Source organism: Barbus barbus (assembly GCF_936440315.1).
Source record: "Barbus barbus genome assembly, chromosome: 22".
NCBI classification, from domain to species: domain Eukaryota; kingdom Metazoa; phylum Chordata; class Actinopteri; order Cypriniformes; family Cyprinidae; genus Barbus; species Barbus barbus.
This window is the reverse complement of record NC_136750.1, coordinates 20,552,204-20,572,088: the sequence shown is the minus strand read 5'-3', so window position 1 is coordinate 20,572,088 and position 19,885 is coordinate 20,552,204. Positions and strand designations below refer to the sequence as shown.

At 36.7% G+C, this 19,885-nt stretch overlaps 2 protein-coding genes across 2 annotated transcripts; one reads left to right on the top strand and one right to left on the bottom strand.

Annotated features, from left to right (window-relative positions):
• Positions 1-24: 24 nt before the first annotated feature.
• On the bottom strand, positions 25-3,440 carry LOC306888013 (ADP-ribosylation factor-like protein 2-binding protein). Its single transcript, XM_079446105.1, has 7 exons — positions 3,383-3,440; positions 3,064-3,133; positions 2,906-2,967; positions 2,495-2,601; positions 2,309-2,394; positions 1,737-1,833; positions 25-1,495 (listed from the first exon to the last, which is right to left on the bottom strand). The coding sequence occupies exons 1-7, from the start codon at positions 3,402-3,404 to the stop codon at positions 1,388-1,390; spliced, it is 552 nt and encodes a 183-aa protein (XP_079302231.1). The 5' UTR covers positions 3,405-3,440; the 3' UTR covers positions 25-1,387.
• Positions 3,441-4,414: 974 nt separating this feature from the next.
• LOC306888314 (E3 ubiquitin-protein ligase arih1) lies at positions 4,415-19,641 on the top strand. The gene is made up of 14 exons (XM_079446529.1): positions 4,415-4,918; positions 7,100-7,167; positions 7,261-7,405; positions 9,413-9,505; positions 10,411-10,466; positions 11,074-11,140; positions 11,455-11,561; positions 11,861-11,903; positions 12,643-12,714; positions 12,805-12,935; positions 15,642-15,699; positions 15,792-16,052; positions 16,138-16,250; positions 17,157-19,641. Exons 1-14 carry the CDS (start codon positions 4,634-4,636, stop codon positions 17,239-17,241), a joined length of 1,584 nt encoding a protein of 527 aa, XP_079302655.1. The 5' UTR covers positions 4,415-4,633; the 3' UTR covers positions 17,242-19,641.
• The last annotated feature ends 244 nt before the right edge of the window (positions 19,642-19,885 follow it).

The window sequence follows — 19,885 nt, the reverse complement described above, 5'->3', positions numbered from 1 at the left end:
ATGTACACAGTACACACACATATTATGTGAACAAAAACTTTTATTTTGGATGTGTTTAATCATTTGACAGCACTAGTTAAAATATCAAAAATCTCACCTTTCAGAGCAAATGTTGATAAACATGTCCCAGCCATGTTTGTCACTTCGCTGTTCTTTTAAACATTTACGAGCTGGCCTATTTGCAGCATGCTTCTTTGTGTTGTGAGCATTTGCAGCGCATGTGTTGTCAAATTGATGTAGATGTTTTCTTATTTTGAGTGTTTTTTTATTTGCAGTGCGTTGAGCTCACTTGGCCAGTGATTTATTTGATCAAATAAATGCAGCCTGAATAAGCATCAAGAGATTTAAAAAAAAATAAATAAAAAAAAAAAATCTTACCAGCCCCAACTTTTTTCTAAGATACACTGAATGACTTGAGCAAATATGTATTTGAGTGGTGAGGTTCTTACATTAGTGTAAAGTTATGCTTAAGAATGTAATTGATTGTTTTGAGCATAAAAATGTTTTGATAAAATATAAAGAACCATTGTATTTATTTCTTTCATACACAGGCTCAAATGTCTATATATACAAATAATAAACAAATATACACAAAGCAACATTCATCTAGTAAGAACAACACATTCTTCTATGTAAAGAAGGGAGTAAAAAGGCTGAAATTTGTAGACATCAACGAAACTTAAGTATTATTTTGAAAAGCTCTCATCAGTCTTTCGTTCTCCTTGTCAGAAGATAAGAGAGCCATCCAAAACATGGACTCAGCGTCACATTAAAAGCATGAAAAACTATGGGATTATATACATTGTTTCTGGTAACTGTATAAAACACTATTTTTAATTCTGTAATATTTTACTTAGAAAGACTTGCAAGTCTTTTAAATGGAAAAGGGGTCTTTTAGATCTGTTGCCACATCAGGCACATTGTATAATACTTTTGTATTGAAAAGCCCTTTATGATTGTCAAGTGTAAGGAATTAGTCTGGGATATTATGATATAGAAGGATTTAACCATTGAAATGGAGTTTTATATGAAAATGTTCAATAAAGTGGCAGCTTTGAGATACTCCAATGCTCATTACAGCTTTCTACATCAGTTTGGTCAGAAACAGCAATAGTGTTTTGCTGTGCTGTAGGCCAACAAGCTATGAAAGGCTGATCCAGACTGAGTGGATTTTGTGACAGATGAATACTGTTTTAGAGTTGTCTTACCGGATAAGCTGAGTGTTATCCCGAACATTACGTTTAAATATTAACCTAAATTAAACACAGATTCCCTTCTGTCAAGTTACTACAACAGTGGCTGTTTGTTTTGGGAAAGGAATGTTCAATAAATATTCATATTTTTAGATGGGAATAATCAAGTTCCTTTACATGAGATGCCCATTGGTTCAGCTGGATTGTGAGGCTATGCTAGAGGTCAGAGGTGAAGCGGAAGCAGAATTGAAAGATTTCACCACCAGTCCGGTACTAAGGTCCAATCCTCTGCCCTCCTTTTCCTACAAAAAGAAGGCGGCAAATAAGTTTCTGCCACATTTAATGGCAGGTTTATAGCTTCTGTTCATGATAGAAGAAAAGTAGGCCAAAGTTTTATCGTAGTAGGTGATTACGTGTCAGGTTATTTTATTATAGACAAGAATTACTTTCAAACGGGGCAGAACAGCTTTCTCTGAACTCTAAACAAATAAACATTATGAAACCTATATTTTGTAGTATAGAAAAGAACAAGTTTTTACTTACTGCTCTGTAATCAATGAACGTCTCTTTAAAGGCCATAAAGTCAGTGAAAGTGAGCAGCATGTCAAGTATGTCACCTGAGACTTCATCTTTGTGCTGTCTAATTGAGAAGAGAAGGATTACATATAAACAGAAAAGTAATTTAGATCACAATCCATGGAATAATGTTCTGTGCAAATACCATCTTATGTAAATACCTCCATCTAGTGGTACATTATGTGTATTACAATAAGACACTTTAGGTTTTTTTCAAAAATAAAATAAATAATACAATAATACATTTTTCACAGCATACAGTTATACATGAAAATATATAGCTGCCTTCTAAATTTGAGGAAGTGGCTCCTCATATAAGGATTATCATTTTTGAGGGTCTGTAGCATCTAAAAGACTAAAAACCCCGGTTTTATACTGATTTTAGACTGGATTGCTATTGTCTTCTGGATTTTTTAAAATATATATATATATATATATATATATATGATATCGTCAGTGTAAAAGAAATACTGTCAGTCACTGTCAAGCCTGAGCACTATACTCGGGCCCAGAAAAAGAGATGAATTCATAAGGCATACTTAAGTGTATGGGTGAAGGCCTCCATGTTGAATCCAGGAATTCGCTCTGCCAACTGCTGTTCCAGATGTTTTTCAAGGATTTCAATCTGAGAAAGCAAAATTGAATAAATGACATTTAAATACAGTACTTCCATCTCTACAAGGGTCATAAATGTATGATAAAACAAAGCTGAAAGTACCACATACATATTCATTAAAAATAGGTGTATAGCTGAGCTTGTTCTCCTCAGAGTCATCAAACTCAAGGTAATATTTCTCCATGAAAGACTGCTGAAGATGTTGGAATTCATCCTCTGTGGAAAAAATTGCATGTGTCAGTTGTAATTTGGATGAGTGTATTTCATGAATACATGTCCAGGTCTCATTTCATCCTAAACCATGAGAAAAAAAGCAAGAAATATAGATTCCATTTTGCATTAATAAATTAAAACAATTAATATTAAATGCAATTTCCCCCAAAATTAACTAGGTCGTGTTCTTGACAGACTATGTGATATTCACACATTTTATAGCTGGATACTAAAAGATGATATTAAAGATTAATAGTTGTTGTCATATTTGTGGACGATTTAATAGATTATTAAGACATATAAATACCCATTATAATATCCTCGATGTTCCCAATAATCATGTCAAATTCTGCATCAGCATCTGATGATCTGAAGAAGCAAAGTATTATGGATAAAAGAAGAACAATTGTCATTTCGAGAAATATACACGCATTTTCACTCAAGAAAACAGACTATATAACTTACATTGAAACAGCAAAGTCCTCTTCTTCCAAATTCTGCATTTCGACTATGTTCTCATTGCCACCCAGCAGATCTTTTGGGTTTCATAGAGAGTTCAGATAGAGAAGTTTATACAAGGTTACAAAAACACACCCAGCGTTTTTAATTTCCTGAGAACATAAGTTATAGATCTGATCCCAATTCTGAAACTAGTCTGCTAGATTTCCGTGAGCTAGCTGGTAGAAGTGCAGGTTCTTTAAAGACGCTTGGATTTGTGGCATAGGAAATACAGTGGATTCCTTTGAACTCAAACGTATATTAATATTTTAAAACAATATATTACCTGTCTCTCGAGCATCCATCATTAATCGCCCGAACGTTCTTCCGGAAGTCGCTGCTGCCACGGCAACAGGAGAACGCGATCCTGTTCGAAATGTGTTCGGTAGAAAACACGTTCCTTTTATTCAGTTCCGCCTCTTTGAGGTAGTTACCGGACAGCGCAGCACCGGGCAGAACGAATACCCGGACTATTACATAGGCTTTAGATGTTGCTGTTCATTTAGCCTTTTCTATTTATTGAACGTTTAGTAAGTGTTTCAAGTTGACAGAATTCCATACTTTGAAAAGATAATACCAAGAGGCACCCCACTGAAAACAGGTCAGGTCTGTTATGGTTTTAATACTGACCTACTTTATTATCGAGAGAAAGGAAATCTTGTCTATTTATCTATGATACCATAACATATAACCTATATTATAATACAGATTGTATTATTTAGACACTAGTTTGAATTGAGTATGTGTTCTTCTATTTTATAGTTGTGCAAGGTCATGTACAATGTATACCAAAATCCATACATATATGGTTCCTTAAACTGTTTGAAGGAATCTTATTAAAAAATATATTATTTATTGAAGATGGAAACGTGCAATCATTTACTGGACAAATTAATAATAATACACAAAGAATAAAAAGATCAAAATGAGAGAAATATTATGCCACAATAACAGAAGGAAATTTGCAATGCAATGATTGGTACAACTTAATTTATAAAATGTGTGAAATTTGGTATGTAAAATGGCTGTTTTTCTTATGTATATGATGTTTACGAAACATAATTAACAGTTGTACTGTGTATTTCTTTTCAATGCAAAATATTTAAATCATCTTTAAAATAAAATATAACATCAAATACACTAATCATTCCCACCCATCCCAGTTTTATCCTAATATATATATATAACACTTTTTTTTACTTCGTCATTAATAGAAAATGTGTTTTATGTTTTGATGTAGTATTTTAAAGAAATTCAGTAAGTGAGCAGTAGCAGCCCAACACGTTTCTTTTAAAACACGTCTTGTTTTGTGTTACGCACATGACGTCACCCAGCGTCGGCCCGTGACGCTGCGTCTCTTTGTTGGCCCAGCAGCAGCAACAGCGTCGCTCCTCTGTTGTTGTTTTCTCTGCTCCTAGAAAAACTGGAATGCTAGCAAGCTAAAGAAGTATTCTCGTTTTGTTTTGCTCTATCTGCCAAATAATACACATCAAACTGATCCCACTTGGCGTGTCGCTACATTAATCGCAACCCAGTCATGGACTCAGACGAGGGTTACAATTATGAATTCGACGACGAGGAAGAGGAATGCAGCGAAGACAGCGGCGAAGAGGAGACCGCCGACGACACCCTGGAGCTCGGCGAGGTGGAGTTGGTTGATCCCGTTGTGGCCGGCGGAGAGCGGGACGACTGCGGGGAGACGGGAGGCAGCGGCCTCGGGCCTGGGCAGGATGAGGAAGACTACCGCTTTGAGGTGCTAACCGCCGAACAGATCCTGCAGCATATGGTGGAGTGTATCAGGGAGGTCAACGAGGTCATCCAGGTAAGTGTTTTCAGGGCTTCCCCTGAGCTCAGATCAACCCTTATAACAAAAGAGGAGATTTTTACATCGCTCCGGGAAACTTTGCCCCCCGTTGACAACACGAGAGACGTGAAAAATGCATCAGCTGTCCTTTGAAACAAACTGATTTGTAAGATAAGTATATGGTCATGAACACAGATATGAAGGCGAAGGTTTGTCAATCCAGCCTTTTCCCTGTCCTTAACACATCCAGTAATGACATAAGATGCTTAACCAGCTTCTAGTTCACCTGCATACAAAATCAGACCCATTATATGCGCTTTACTTAACAAAACTACATTTGTATTGTCAAAATGTTTGCCTAACATATGACAGCCCATGTCACATATAAAGCACAATAATAATATTGCAAATCACTCCATTTTTATTAGAACCCCCTTGTTCCTGGGCACACTAGCTTAGTGAGCTAACCACGAGCATACAAGCCCAATTTAAGTAACGTTAACTGTTACACCGGAGACTACATTGCGGCGTGTTGCTGTGTTTCATATGTATTCAGGGCAGGCTGTTGATAGTCTGATGAAGAAGAAGGTGTCTTCTTCATCATCTGTGAAGCTGGGATATGGGTTAGGTCGCGTTAGCATGTGAGAGAGTTACCTAGTTTCTCCCGACAACAACATGGCGGAACCGAAGCTTCATCATGGCTGGTTATGTTTGATTAAACAGCACAAAAATAGCCCATCAAAGTGAATTTGAGTAATGATTTATGTTAGCTTTCTGCTGCAGATTCACAGCCACAGGCTGTTTGGAGTATTAACTGTCTCCTGAAGCTCGAAATTTCACTCTGCGTCCCGCAGTTTGTTTTGTTTATGCTGGTTAATTTCCAGATTTTGTGCTAATTGATTAGATTTGTGCCGTCAGCAAATGCATTTTATTATGTTTACATGCTGTTACTGTGATAAGTTGAAGTGATTAATGCTGTGGCTTGCTTCATACGTATATGGTATCTGCTGTGTGTTTGTCTCAGTACATTTCAAGCTTGCTTACATTTTCAACAGAAGGGAAAGAAGATCTTGGTTTAGTTGAGGATCGTCTACTTGGGGTGGTTGCAAATCCTGAAGGTTATGGTGGTCACGTCTCCCCACATCCCTCTGGATTGCCTGTCAATGTGCACCTTGACATGTCAGCCCACATAAACTTTTTGGAGTACTGTAGTACAGGCTTTGTCTCCCTGACAGGCAAGAATGAACTCTGTTGTCTAAACAGTGGAAGTCACTTCGTTGCTGCTCTTTGAGTGTTGTTTGTGACACAAACCCAGCTAGCCGTTATTGAGGCTTTAATTAGTGATTTCTCACATAATATCTAGCCATAATTTAAGCAGAAAATTGGGTGTTTGTGAACATTTAATTGTTTCAGCTTTTTGTGTGTGTGTGAGTTATGGTAGACAGAGGCATAACTGGCTAATAAATGTTTTTTTCACTGTTTCAGTTTTATTGATAGCCATACTGAAAGACCTTTTTGGTGGATCATCAAGTTTACAAAAGTGATTTTATATACACAGAAGGCATTTTAAATGCAAGTGTCTAATTTAATGTTTCAAATAACTTTTGTGAAAATAATGTTCCATCGTCTTTCAGTGTAACAGATATATTTATGTAAAAGTGAAACAACATACTTATTCTGACCTGTTTGTATTAAAATATTTCAAAGAATAAGTGATTATACTAAGTTATATTTTTAATGATTAAAACTTCTTGCTGACAAATGGGTAAAACCTAGTGACTTGAAGGAAAGTGACAAAGATTAGTAAAGATTTAAAATGACTGCAATCCTGTGATCCTTCAATGGTCTTTTAATGTAATCTAATGATTCTTGTTCTTAATATGACTGACAAGAAATTTTTGGTTGTTGCACTGTTGCACTGAATGACATTTTTTCTATAAATCATGGTAAAAATGTATGAGAGTCATTATTTTCTTGCTCAGAAAAAAATGAAACAAAGCATTCTAATGTGCAAAAATAAAACAATTTAAAGGCATATTAAACTTTTATTGTTTTGATGCTTAAAATCCCTTTTTGTCTTTGACCTATATATATGTAAAATTAAACTATAATATTTTGTTGCTTTGTTTTTTGTTAAATGTGTGCTTGTTTGCTTTTTTTGATGTATAAAAAGATGTATGCCTATATCTCTTGTTACAGAATCCTGCTACAATCACTAGAATATTACTTAGTCATTTCAACTGGGACAAAGAAAAGCTGATGGAAAGGTAACTGTTCTGTGTGTTTTGTTTCCTCCCAGCAGATTATTAGTCAGCTAACTACCAGCAAATTTTGAGAAATATCTACTGTTCACTTTGCAGGTACTTTGATGGTAACCTGGACAAGCTATTTTCAGAGTGTCATGTTATAAACCCCAGCAAGAAGTCTCGGACACGCCTCATGAACACAAGATCATCGGCACAGGACATGCCATGTCAGATCTGCTATCTCAACTATCCTAACTCGGTCAGTGCCCCCCAGTGGAATCGCTTTCCTTGCCTCTGATTAATCCATTTCCACGGCTGCTGTGCTGATGGCTCATTAGCAGTCTCACACGGAATCTGTGCCTGGAAATGGAATTCTCGTCGTTCTCACAGTTTTGCACATTCACTTCCCCTGGAATGCTCTTTAGCAGACATTTTGGCTAATTTCATTATATTTTCAGCCAATAAAAAAGTGTAGTACTCTCAGCTCCATTTAACATATGCTACTGTTCAAACACTTGGGCTTGATAAGATTTTCTTAATGTTTTTGAAAAGTCTCTTATGCTCACCAAGGCTGCATTTATTTGATCAAAAATTAAAAAGTTACATTTTGAAATGTTATTATTAGAATAGATTTACTCGTTCTGTGCCATAATAAAAATAACCGTTTTCTAATTTAATATTTTAAAATGTATTAATTTGATGGTGCAGCTGAACTTTTGTTTTGTGCAACATAATCCTTCTAATATGCTGATTTGATGCTCAAGAAACATTTCTTACTGTTTTCACAGCTGAAAACGATGTTGCTGCTTAAGTTTAAAAGAACAGATGAATAATTTAATGCATCCTTGCATTAATTTCTTTTCAAATATTACAGATTGTACTGTAGTGTTTTTACATGCATACTACAGAATTCTGTATATTTCTAAAGTGAAGAAAATCTTCACTTTAGATGCAGCGTCTGCAGATTCCGTCTGTGCCTGTTTTTTCAGTGAATCTGTTGAATCACTTGGCCGTGTGAACAGGTTGTTTACCACATGGACGGCACGCTGTTGCGTTGTGGGATATGTGAAGGTGGTATGCAGTATTATTTTGACATATCTGTGTTTTCATGTTTGCCACTCTGTGCTACACGCTACAGTGTCTCAGCCGGCAGGACGGATTTCTAATGAGCTCCTTTCACCAGTAATCTCTTCACTGGATTACTCAAATTGTACACAAAGCAACTGAGGAGAAGAACAGGAGGGTCTTCGGATTTGCAGGGAACTTTGAGAAATGTGTGTGTGTGTGTGTCAGTGAAAAGATAGATTAAGTGTGGCATGCATGCATGCATGTATTGTTTGGATCAGCTTTGTCATGAGAGCCAGCAACTGTCTGAAAGAAAACTGAAAGGATTAAGCAGCAGGGATTTGGAAACTGTTCTATTTATTGCTTTGAATCATGACTATGAACTATTTAACTGTAACGTCAACCAGGAAGTCCCTGTCTCACGGCTTGTCTGCTTAAAATAAAGGATCAGTTGGGGCAACACGATACAGCAAACTTATCAGTTTGAGGTTGAGAGTTCTTCTTAACAAAGTTTTAATCAGATTGCAGATACATTTGAAGTAGCAGTTTATTGGGACGTTTAATTTGACCTAATGTCAAATTGTCATTTTGATGTTAATGTGTTGCTTCAATAAAGCTGACCACCACTCGGTTCCCATGAGACGTTCCCTAAATACCATTAGTGCTGTCTGCACAGTGCTGTTAAACTACTTGTGATGTTGTAAGCAATGCTCTGCTTGCGTCAGTCCTACCACAAATATTAAGCTGATTTGTTCTTGCCGTGTTGTCTGTTGTCCCAAGAGAGTGAACCAGGCATTTACTACCGGGGGGCCTGAGACTGTAAAATGCATGACAAAGGGATACTTTGTATGAGCAGTAGATAAAGACTACGGCTGACTCTTCTGTCACCTGCTCAGAACTGATTTGTAAGATCCCTATCTGAGCCAAAAAACAGTCTTGTTGGTTGTATCGATTTGTTGAAGAGAACAAGGCTCATTGTGTTTCATGGCCACATAACACTGGATAGCTGCTAGCTAGGATTGGTTTCATTGCTTTTTTTGGTTTAATGTTTTGCAGTGTTTGTCATTTGTTTTTGAGTCGCTGTTGCAAGATCCACCCTATTGACTAATGGAAATAGACATTTACACTGTTCTCAGTAGTTGCTTGTTATTAATTGTAACTTTCCCTAAATGTGGATTTTGTGTTGATTGTTCTTTTGCAGTACTTCACTGGTCTGGAATGTGGGCACAAGTTCTGCATGCAGTGCTGGGGTGATTATTTAACCACCAAAATCATAGAGGAAGGAATGGGACAGGTACATATTCCAACTCTTAATACATAGAACCTTTGATGTCATGATACCGACATTTCAGTAGTTGATTCTAACACCAGTGACATTTTTGATTTAGAATGCCACAGAAACAACTAATACAAACACACCTTTATTTAAAAAGTAGACAAAATGAATAATATGCACTACATTTAAAAAGTCTGGGGTCAATAAGATTGTTTTCTGAAACAAGTTTTATGCTCGCCAAGACTGCATTTATTTGATTAAAATGCAGTAAAAACAGCAACATTTATTTAAAATTTAAATATTTCACAACTTTTATTTTAACACATGATCCTTCAGAAATCGTTCTAACATGCTGGTTCAAATAACATTTCTTATTAGCAATGTTGAAAAATGTTTTTTCTTTTTATATATATATATATATATATATTATTATTATTTTTTTTTTTTATTTTTTTTTTGAAACCAATATGTATTTTTCAGAATTCTGCAAGTTCAAAAGAACAGCACTTGGAATTATTGGTGACATTACAAATATCTTTACTGTTACTTTTGATTAATTTAATGCGTTCTTGCAAAAAAAACAAAATATTATTAAAAAAAAAAGATTAACCGATCCCATCCCAAACTTTTGAATGGTAGCGTAGCCTTAAAGTACTGTTAAGTGTCATGTGAACATAACTGGCTGTGTTTACATTTATTGCTCGCAAAGTTAGGCATTTTTGACCAAGAAGTGCATTTGACAGCAAACGCTTTCCAGAGAATACACATGAGGCAGCAGCCTGTCAGTCTGATAGTACTGCAGCTATTTCATATTTAGCTGTTGAACTATTCACACTGGCTATTGCAGATTTGTTCTGTGTCAACTGACATTTTGTCTGTTTCTCTGGCCTATTGTAACACAAGCTTGCTTCTTTCCATTCTAGACCATTTCTTGTCCTGCTCATAGCTGTGATATTCTGGTGGATGACAACACAGTCATGTAAGTGTTTGAGAAATGCATCAGTATTTATAGAAATGCTCAAGTAAATTATATTTAGTTTTTTTTTTTTTTTTTTAAAGCAAAGTTCTCTATTCAGCCACAATTTTTTTTTATTTAGGCAATTGGTTTAAAGAAACAAAACCCAATATTTTAATCTCCGTATTGGAATTGTTTCAAGAAAAATCACATCATTGCAATTTCTCCCATTTATTATTGTAATAGTAGTCTGTCTCCGCTCCCTTATACTGTCTTTGTCTTCATCATTGCTTGTGATATACGGAAGCCTTGTTAGGTTCATTATTCTTAGCTCAGCCATGAAATGGTGTGTCCTGAAGTATACTATGGCTATCCTAGATGAGCTGATAGTTTATTCCTAGTCAGAAGTAGGACACTGTTACCCTGTCTTGCTGGAGGTGTGAGTCACAACACGGCACCTCCTGTCGATTCTATTAGATTATTTTGGATTCGCGCAGCTGTCTTAACCTACATATGATCTCCCTGCTGCTTTTGTGATGCAGGTACAGGGTTTGATCCTTTTGTGTGCACTAAACAAATATAGCATTTGAGCATGCATGTCTGTCTAAATATATCTCAATTCTTCCAACAGGCGACTGATTACAGATTCAAAAGTGAAGTTGAAGTACCAGCATTTAATAACCAATAGTTTTGTAGAGGTATGATTTAATTACATTCTGTTATATAGTGTTGCCCAAAGGTCTGATACCACACAGAAAAACTGTATTTTTTAACTAAATAAAAGCTTTCAGATTTTGTGCAATTTAAAATAAATTTTGTAGGTAAAATGAAGAAATGTTTAAGATTCCTTCAAGGTCTTGGTCACTAATCAAATCTATGCAAGTTTGTGACATTGAACACTTTGTCAGATAATTATCAAATAATGCTTGATAGCATATATCATTGCATTCAGTTGCTTCAGTTGTGATTTCTGGTTTGGTAATTTGGTTTACTCTGTTCTCTTCCTCTGCAGTGTAACCGACTATTAAAATGGTGTCCAGCACCTGACTGTCATCATGTTGTCAAAGTACAGTACCCAGATGCCAAACCTGTACGGTGCAAGTGTGGTCGGCAGTTTTGGTAAGACACTGAACAGCTAATGAGATCAAAAACGTTTGTAACATGACCTCAGATCAGTTTTAGGCCTTCCACCAGCTCAGGGAAAACCTGATCAAGCCAGTGACACTAGAACTCAGGAGACATGTTCCCTTGATGGCACTGGTAAACTTATCCAGCCATCACAGCTACCTGTTCATTTGATGACTCATTAGAACCAGTAGAGCAACACAAGAGTCATTTTATGTATGTGTGTATGTATTTATTATGCTCACCAAACCTCCATTAATTTGATCAAATTCATGTTTTCAATTATTTTGCAGCTTCAACTGTGGAGAAAATTGGCACGATCCAGTGAAGTGTAAGGTGTGTTGAGGCAGCATTTTATATTTAAAATCTTTAAGTCCAGCTAGAATTGCACAACAATGCTATCAGTGTTTATATATCAATATGTTGAGTCGTGGCTTTGTCATTGTACATTTTTTTTTTTTTTTTTTTTTTTGCTTTCCATTGTCAACAATGCCTGTGTTTTTCAAAGTTAAGCACAGTTTTGTCTGTTATTTATGGCTGACAAACCTGGATGATACTTTTCCATAAATACCCTTATTTAATTTCTCTTCATTGATATGAACCGTAGAATACCCCATTCCTATGCTGTTAATAGACATCCATTCTGAAATATGTTAAGGACAGCACTGAAAAAAAATGAATGCACCTTTTAAGTGTAGTAATTTCAGTAAAAAGCAAGGGAACATGTTTATTTGGTATGGCAATTGTTTCTGTCTGAACAAAGGAAGCTCACATACTGCCACCTCTCCTACTCTCAGCATTAAGAGACTCTTCAGAGACATGTCTTGTTATTGTGGGGGTAGTCTTGGCAAAAACAAAGGAAGCTTCTAGTCCCTTGTGCTTCTCATATGGGGATTACAATCATCTTCCAGTGAGAGAAAACATTTAACCCTTCATAAGCTGACAAAACTTGTTTCTCTTTTATATGTTATTATATGATATTCTGTCATGAATACCTGACTTTTTAGTTATCTTAATTGTTATGGTGAATTGAATCCTGTATGTCCTCTGATGTTATTTTCCCTCTCGTTCCCAGTGGTTAAGGAAATGGATAAAAAAATGTGATGATGACAGTGAGACATCAAACTGGATTGCAGCAAATACAAAGGTCAGTTGTTAGGCTCGCTGTGATGTGGTAAATTCTTCCCTGTGTCTTCTCGTGACCCGGAAGACTGACTTTCTTCCTGTTGTGTCGCAGGAATGTCCAAAATGCCACGTCACCATAGAGAAAGATGGTGGCTGCAACCACATGGTGTGCCGGAACCAGAACTGCAAAGCAGAATTCTGCTGGGTTTGCCTGGGGCCCTGGGAGCCACATGGCTCTGCTTGGTAGGTCCAGAACTTTAAAATCTAGTGGGTTTTTTTGTGGTTGTTTAAGGTTATAAAGAAATTTATTAAAGACTTTTATTAACAGCCAAAAATGTATGAATATTGAAGTATGTATCTGCATGGATCATGTATTTCAGTGATTCCCAACCCAGTTCCAAACACTTAAGTTTCTATGAATTCTAATGATTAGCCACTGATTGTAACCAAGAATCATTGATTCGATACGTGATCTCTCAACTTTCTGATCACATTTCTATGATGCAGAAAAAGTGAGCATCTGTTATGGAATGGCAGATATGAAAAGCTCAGTGGTTTTTAATTTAAACCACTTTATTAAATAAATCCCGGACAGCTGGGATTAACAATATCTGACATTCAGTGTGTTTAGATGTGCTGCTCTTCTTCCTCTCTTTTCTGAACCTTTCTCTCACACAAATGTATTCTCTTCATTAAAGCCTCAAGTAAAGAGTTGCCGGATATCCCAAAAATTAGCAACCTGGCATAGTTTACACAGTGAACACCGTTATTGTGCTACGAGTAGGAGAGACAAGCCTGTTAAAAACTCAATATAATAAGCAGCCATGGCAAAACTGTACCAGACAAACAGATCTGATATTACCAGTAGCCTATAAAAGTAAAAAGCAGGATATGATAAAGGATAAAGTAGTTAAATAATGTTAAAATGGTTTAATTTAAGATATATTAAATATTATTGACTCAAAACAATAAAATGGCCTGGAATTATAATAATTCAACCAAAATTAAGTGACCTATTTTAAATTAAAGTTTAATTATACTTTTTATGCGTTGCAATTGTCAATTTGTCATTATCACAGCACTAAAATTTGCACCTATTTGGCAAGTTCTTTTATCATGTTTTTTTTCTTTTTCTTTTTCTTTTTAATGTTACAAATTTCTGGTCACAAGATTTAGGCAAAAAAAAAAAGTTTTTTTATAATTATTTTTTTATATATATATAAAGTCTCTGGTATTTTGTTGTTCCGTCTCTTTAGTTTTGTTTTCTACTGTGAAACAACAGCCCGGGCCAGTTTTGCCACCTCGAGGAACAACTGATTAGTGCAAAACCAATCAATGACACATCTTTGTGTAGAAAGTATCCACGGTTACAAAAATCAGATGCGCTTACAGTACGTATGTACTATTCTAGTAACAAAATTAGTCGTGGTATTGAAGGTGGAGAGAGCGCTGGTTACTCACTCCCCTCACCGACAATTCCTGCCGGACCTGAGACTCAAACCCGCGACCTTCGGGTTACAAGTCCGACACTCTATCCATTAGGCCACGACTGCCCCTTTTTAATTTTTTTATTTATTTATTTATTTTTGAAGGTGGGGTATGTAATTTTTCAAAAACGCTTTTGAAAACTGAGTTGGGGCCGAGTACCAAAACAAACTTGTAGCCAATCAGCAGTAAGGGGCGTGTCTACTCATGATGTGGAGGAAAGAGCGTTCAGTGAACAGCCGAGCGACAGAAAGATAGAGATGGCGGATAAAAAAACTAAACAGGAAAACGTCTGTGGAATGATAAGGCAAGAAGTAGGACCCGTGTAAATGTCGGATCAGCTTTCCAGCGCTGGAGAGAACTCAAGGAGCGGAAGGCCTGCGATCGGACGCCCAGGTTGCTTTGGTCCTTCTCGATAGGTTAGACACAGCGCACAGCAACAGCTAAAGTCTGCCTACACTGGATGCAATAAAGAGACTGTTGAAAATCATTTGAGGTTTGTGTCAGCACATCATAAATAGAACGCAGCAGCATTTTTTGTCGTGCCGAACCGCACAGCATCACTGATTATAATGACTTCTATAGTATTTTGTCGCGCCGCTTGCGTCCAGTGTAGACACGGTATAACATTGGTTTTGCTTTGTTTCACAGAACTAATCGTTGCCTGGGTTGCGTAGGCTACGTATGTGTGGGGCGGAGCTATCAAAATAGGGGCGAGACCTTTTTGGGGTAGGGGCGTGTTTGTTTTGGCGATTTCAAATATCAACATTGGATTCCAGAAATCACTTACCCCACTTTTAAAAGAAAAAAAGTATACTAGGAGAGTAAATACTAGGAGAGTGAAAAACATACTTTTTTCTACTGTTTATTTATTTTATTATTTTTAATTTTGTTCCCTACTAGCAGGATTGTTGTATGTTGTCTGCCTTTGAATTTAAATCCTTAATTAACGTAGAACAGCAGATCATAAGCTAGGCAGCTGGTGGAGGGGTTTAGAATGCTTTCACAAATACTTAAAAAATAGATTTTCATTCCTATAAATTTTTTATTTATGTCTATTTATGTAAGCTTTTTGAACCAAACATACCTAAATAGATTAATCCACCATCAAATGTGAACTCCCTGAACTCGCTCTCAGATAAACCTAAATGCCTCTCTTCTACCTTTTCCCAAGGCAATGTTTTCATATGCATGTCTTTGATCAACAGGTCCCACTTAAACTTGAGAGCTCAAAGGCTAGCTTTCTCTTCCTCCTCGTTCCATAGAGTCATCTGTTTACAGATCACTTGCAAACATTACTTAGGGAAACCTAGAGTGACTCATTCAGCTGTAGACCGCTGAAATTCAAACAGTTTAATGTTTCATGATGTGTTTTTAACACTTTTGTTGAATTGTACAGTTGTTTATTGATGTCTAAAACATTATTGGCTAATATAACTATTTCTTGAATGTTTTGACTCATAGGTACAACTGTAATCGTTACAACGAGGATGATGCTAAGGCAGCCCGGGATGCTCAAGAGGTAAATTATGTTAGTCCATTCGTGCTTATGTCTGAACATGCAAACTGCAGACTCATTATTATACATTTTATATCTTTGTACATACTGTGCAGCGCTCCAGAGCAGCTCTGCAGAGGTACCTGTTCTACTGCAACCGCTACATGAACCACATGCAGAGCCTGCGCTTTGAGCACAAGTTATACGCCCAGGTCAAACAGAAGATGGAGGAGATGCAGCAGCACAACATGTCATGGATCGAGGTGCAGTTCCTGAAGAAGGCCGTGGATGTGCTGTGCCAGTGCCGCTCCACGCTCATGTTCACTTACGTCTTTGCGTTCTACCTCAAGAAGAACAACCAGTCTATCATCTTCGAGGTAAACCAAAGTTGATCATTTTTGAAAAGGTGTTGGATTGTGTTACAAGAACATGAATAATCTAATTTTAAATGTTTGCACCCAGAATAACCAGGCAGATCTGGAGAATGCTACAGAGGTTCTGTCTGGATACCTGGAACGAGACATCTCCCAAGATTCTCTGCAGGACATTAAGCAGAAAGTACAAGATAAATACAGGCAAGTGTACAAATTTTCTTTAATGGGATAATATTATCCAAGAATTAAAATGGTTATGATTTAAACACCCTCATGTCTTTCCAAAGCTGTATGCGTTTCATTCGTTCATTTTGAAGAATATTGATAATCAAACCGTTTCGGTTCCTGTTGACTTCCATTGTGTGGACCAAAAAATACAATGGAGGTCTGAAACCAAAAATGTTTGATTTTCAAGAAATCCATACAGCTTTGGAAAGACATGAGGGTGAGTAAATGATGACAATTTTCATTTTTGGGTGAACTATCCCTTTGAGAATGACACTAACATTTGTCTGCCTATGATACATATTTAAGACCCTTTCAAGTAAAGTGCAATATTAAAAAAATACAAGATGTTGTTTCAGCACAAATATTCACATCAAGTGCAATGCCACATTTATTCTTTTTACCGGTGGGAAAATGTACCTAAATGAATAAATTATCATCGCAAGATTAAAAAATATCTCATAAAATATGTATCTAGAAATGTATGAAACTTGGTGTAAAGGAATTAATAGAGATGTTTTGTTTAGTTTTAAAATCTGGTGCAAAACGTTGTCAGCTGTGTTAAATATTTATATAAGTTTATTATTAACTGCCTTACCGAAGTTAACTTTGACAGCCCTAAAAAACAAACTTTGAAAAAAATTTAAATAAAAAAATAAATATTAATAAAACAATCTCTTAATATATCCATGAAGCACACTTCCTGGCCCCTTGGGAATCCCTGGACCCCAGTTTGAATCCCCCTGGCCTAAAACAGCTTTTATTTAATTCAAAGTGTGTGTTGGATTCAAACATGACTGTATGTCCATGCTTTACAGGAAGATTGTGCATACGTCACTTCTAAGTTTATAACATTCCACGTTTTGATGCTCCTGTGTGCAGATACTGTGAGAGCAGACGGAGAGTGCTGCTGCAACACGTACATGAAGGCTATGACAAAGACCTGTGGGAGTACATAGAGGATTGAGGCTACATCTCCACACCACAGACTCTCGGAGACAAACTCCACCCACTAGAGCGCTAATGCAATGACAACAGAGCAGCACAGGCCTCTGCTGCCTCCTCCCTGGCAAACCGCCCTGCATTGCATAATTTTTCCAGATTTTTGTTTCAATAAAAGCATAAGAGTAAATTATATTTAAATGGAAAAAGTTAGAATATTAAAAATTAAATATTACATGTTCAACAGTATTGTTAGCAGCGTGAAGCGCAAGACTGAGAAATCCAACAAAAAGGTGAAATATCTTCCTTTTGCTTGCATTGTAAGATCTTGCCCTCGGAAATCAGTTCCCTCCTTATCAGTTATGTTTGTGGACGTATTCTGTTTGACTTTATTTTATATACTCTTTTTGTGTGTGGAAAATGGACTTTGTTTTCAAAATGGCTTTAATCATTCTGACAGTGTCTGGCGAGATCCGTGTTTGGGTTGCCGAATGTCAATTGGATGATTGTAAGGAGGCTTTTTTTGTTTTTTTTTTTGGCTTACAGACATTAGTGGAATAGAACACACAAAAAAAGATTAAATTGGTATTTTTCAATTTGTAAATAATGCATATGCATGGAAGTTAAAGAGTAAGAGTGGCATGTGTTTGCATCATTTTTAAAAGATATTTATCTTTACAGATATAAAAAGAAATGTATATTTGCTGTGTAGATTGAGTGTTTTTCCCTACCTTGGGTCGCCGCTCTGAGGAGGTTTGGACTTGACACATGCTTGACGTAAATCGTGAGTTCGTGTCTCTCCCTCCGCTCCTCCCCTTTGCTCCACAGGGCTACATTCTGCCAAATCGAGCAGATCATGCCAAGGTGGCGCTTTTCTGCCTACTAGGAGTCTTGTGAGAGCTTCTGGCTTTACGGTTGGAGGAAATGGGGGTAGTTTAATGTTCGCTGCTTTTTCCAAGAGTTCAAACTTTTAAAACAGAACAGTGGTTTCCTCTGCTCTGCCTACTTTGCTGTTATTCTCCTCCCTCCTCCTAGGTAGATTTAGTATGGTAATATGATTTTAAGAGTTATATGAATAATTTCTGAGAGCCAAACTGAGTGACATTCACTCATATAACCTTTTATATTTTTTCTTTTTGTCTCTCTGAAGTTCATTCTTCGATCCCAACCCCAGCTCGAGGTTCTTTCTCCGCCCGCCCAACATGCATGTTGATGAAATTGTACTGATGGGCCTGTTGAGCTGCTTTCTTGACATCTGTTGTCAAGTGTTCTGACTGAGCCATTGACAAACAGGGTTAGGCATTTTCCACATGATCGATTATTTTGCACACCGCAGAACTAGAAGTCGGAAACCACCGTTATCTCTGCTGTGAGGTTCCACGCCGCTTTAATTCATTTCTTGTATAATAATCACGTTTGCACCTGGGATGGTTTCCAAAGGGCCATTTGAGTCATGATCTAGTTTGCAGGGAATATGTGATGTAACCTTCGTACTGTGATGTTGCATTTGTGTACACTTTGTTCATGCAGAATTGTACAAATTGTGTGTGGACGCACCGTGACCATCATTGAAGCACTAAGACCCTGTCATCAGGGGTACAGGGGTGGGGTTCTGGGATAGACACAGATGGGACAGTGTCATTGCAGATCAAGTTGGCGTATTCAGACAACACCAAAGTGTCAATCTCAAACTGGTGATTTCTTTTTCTTTTTTTCCCCACCCTCACTTTCTGCTGGAAGTGTGACTCGTATTGGCTTTTCATTTTTTCCTTTTATATTTCAAATATGCTCCATGAAAATAAATGTCCTAAAATGCATTCTTCATTCAATTAATAGCATTCTCTTGCATTTTTTCCTGTTAATCCTTTTGCTTTGTGTGCTGGGAATGATTGCAATTTTTTTTAATGTAAGTCTTTGTAATATGCCGTGGATGAGTGCTGAGATGGTCTTCCAGGTATAAACATACATGCTTTGACTATTAAATGAGAATTGTATATTTCTGCAAGAACAAGAAATAGGAAAATCTGGGAAGTTTGGCTGTCTATTTTGTAGGTCCCTAGAGTTTCTATTACAATGGGACACACGGTATGATCTACAAAAACATGGAATGATTATACTGCCCCAGTATGCAGCGTTTTGTGTTTTACTGTCCCCTTCCAGCCACTTTGCTCCTCAGTTACGCCTATTTGATCATGTCTGCTAGTTCATGAGCATCCAAATTTATCATTCACGGTAACAAAAAGCAGCTACTCATTTTGTCGAGACATCCAAAAATTTTTAATACTTTTCTACATGTATCCTTTCTTTATGCGATTAAATTGTTTTTGATTTCTTATATACATAGTGTACAAATGTGTAAGAAATTAGTTGTTCGTTTTGAAGAAAACCAATATTAAAGTGCAAAATGTTGCAAACATTGCTTTAGTTTGTGTGCTTTTGTGTTTATTTCAAGCTAGTGCGTGTTTGATGCATCTAGGGTTGTTATTGGTTTGGGTCATTTGTCAGTAACACAAGAAGCTGTTTACGCTTTATATAAAACAGGATCTCATCCAAAGGATTATGCAGTCCACAAATCAAGCACATAGATGTCATGACAGAAATTTGAGAGTTGAATTTTAATGTAGATGTCCACCAGAGGGAGACCAATCTTTACTGATTCGTTTAAACCA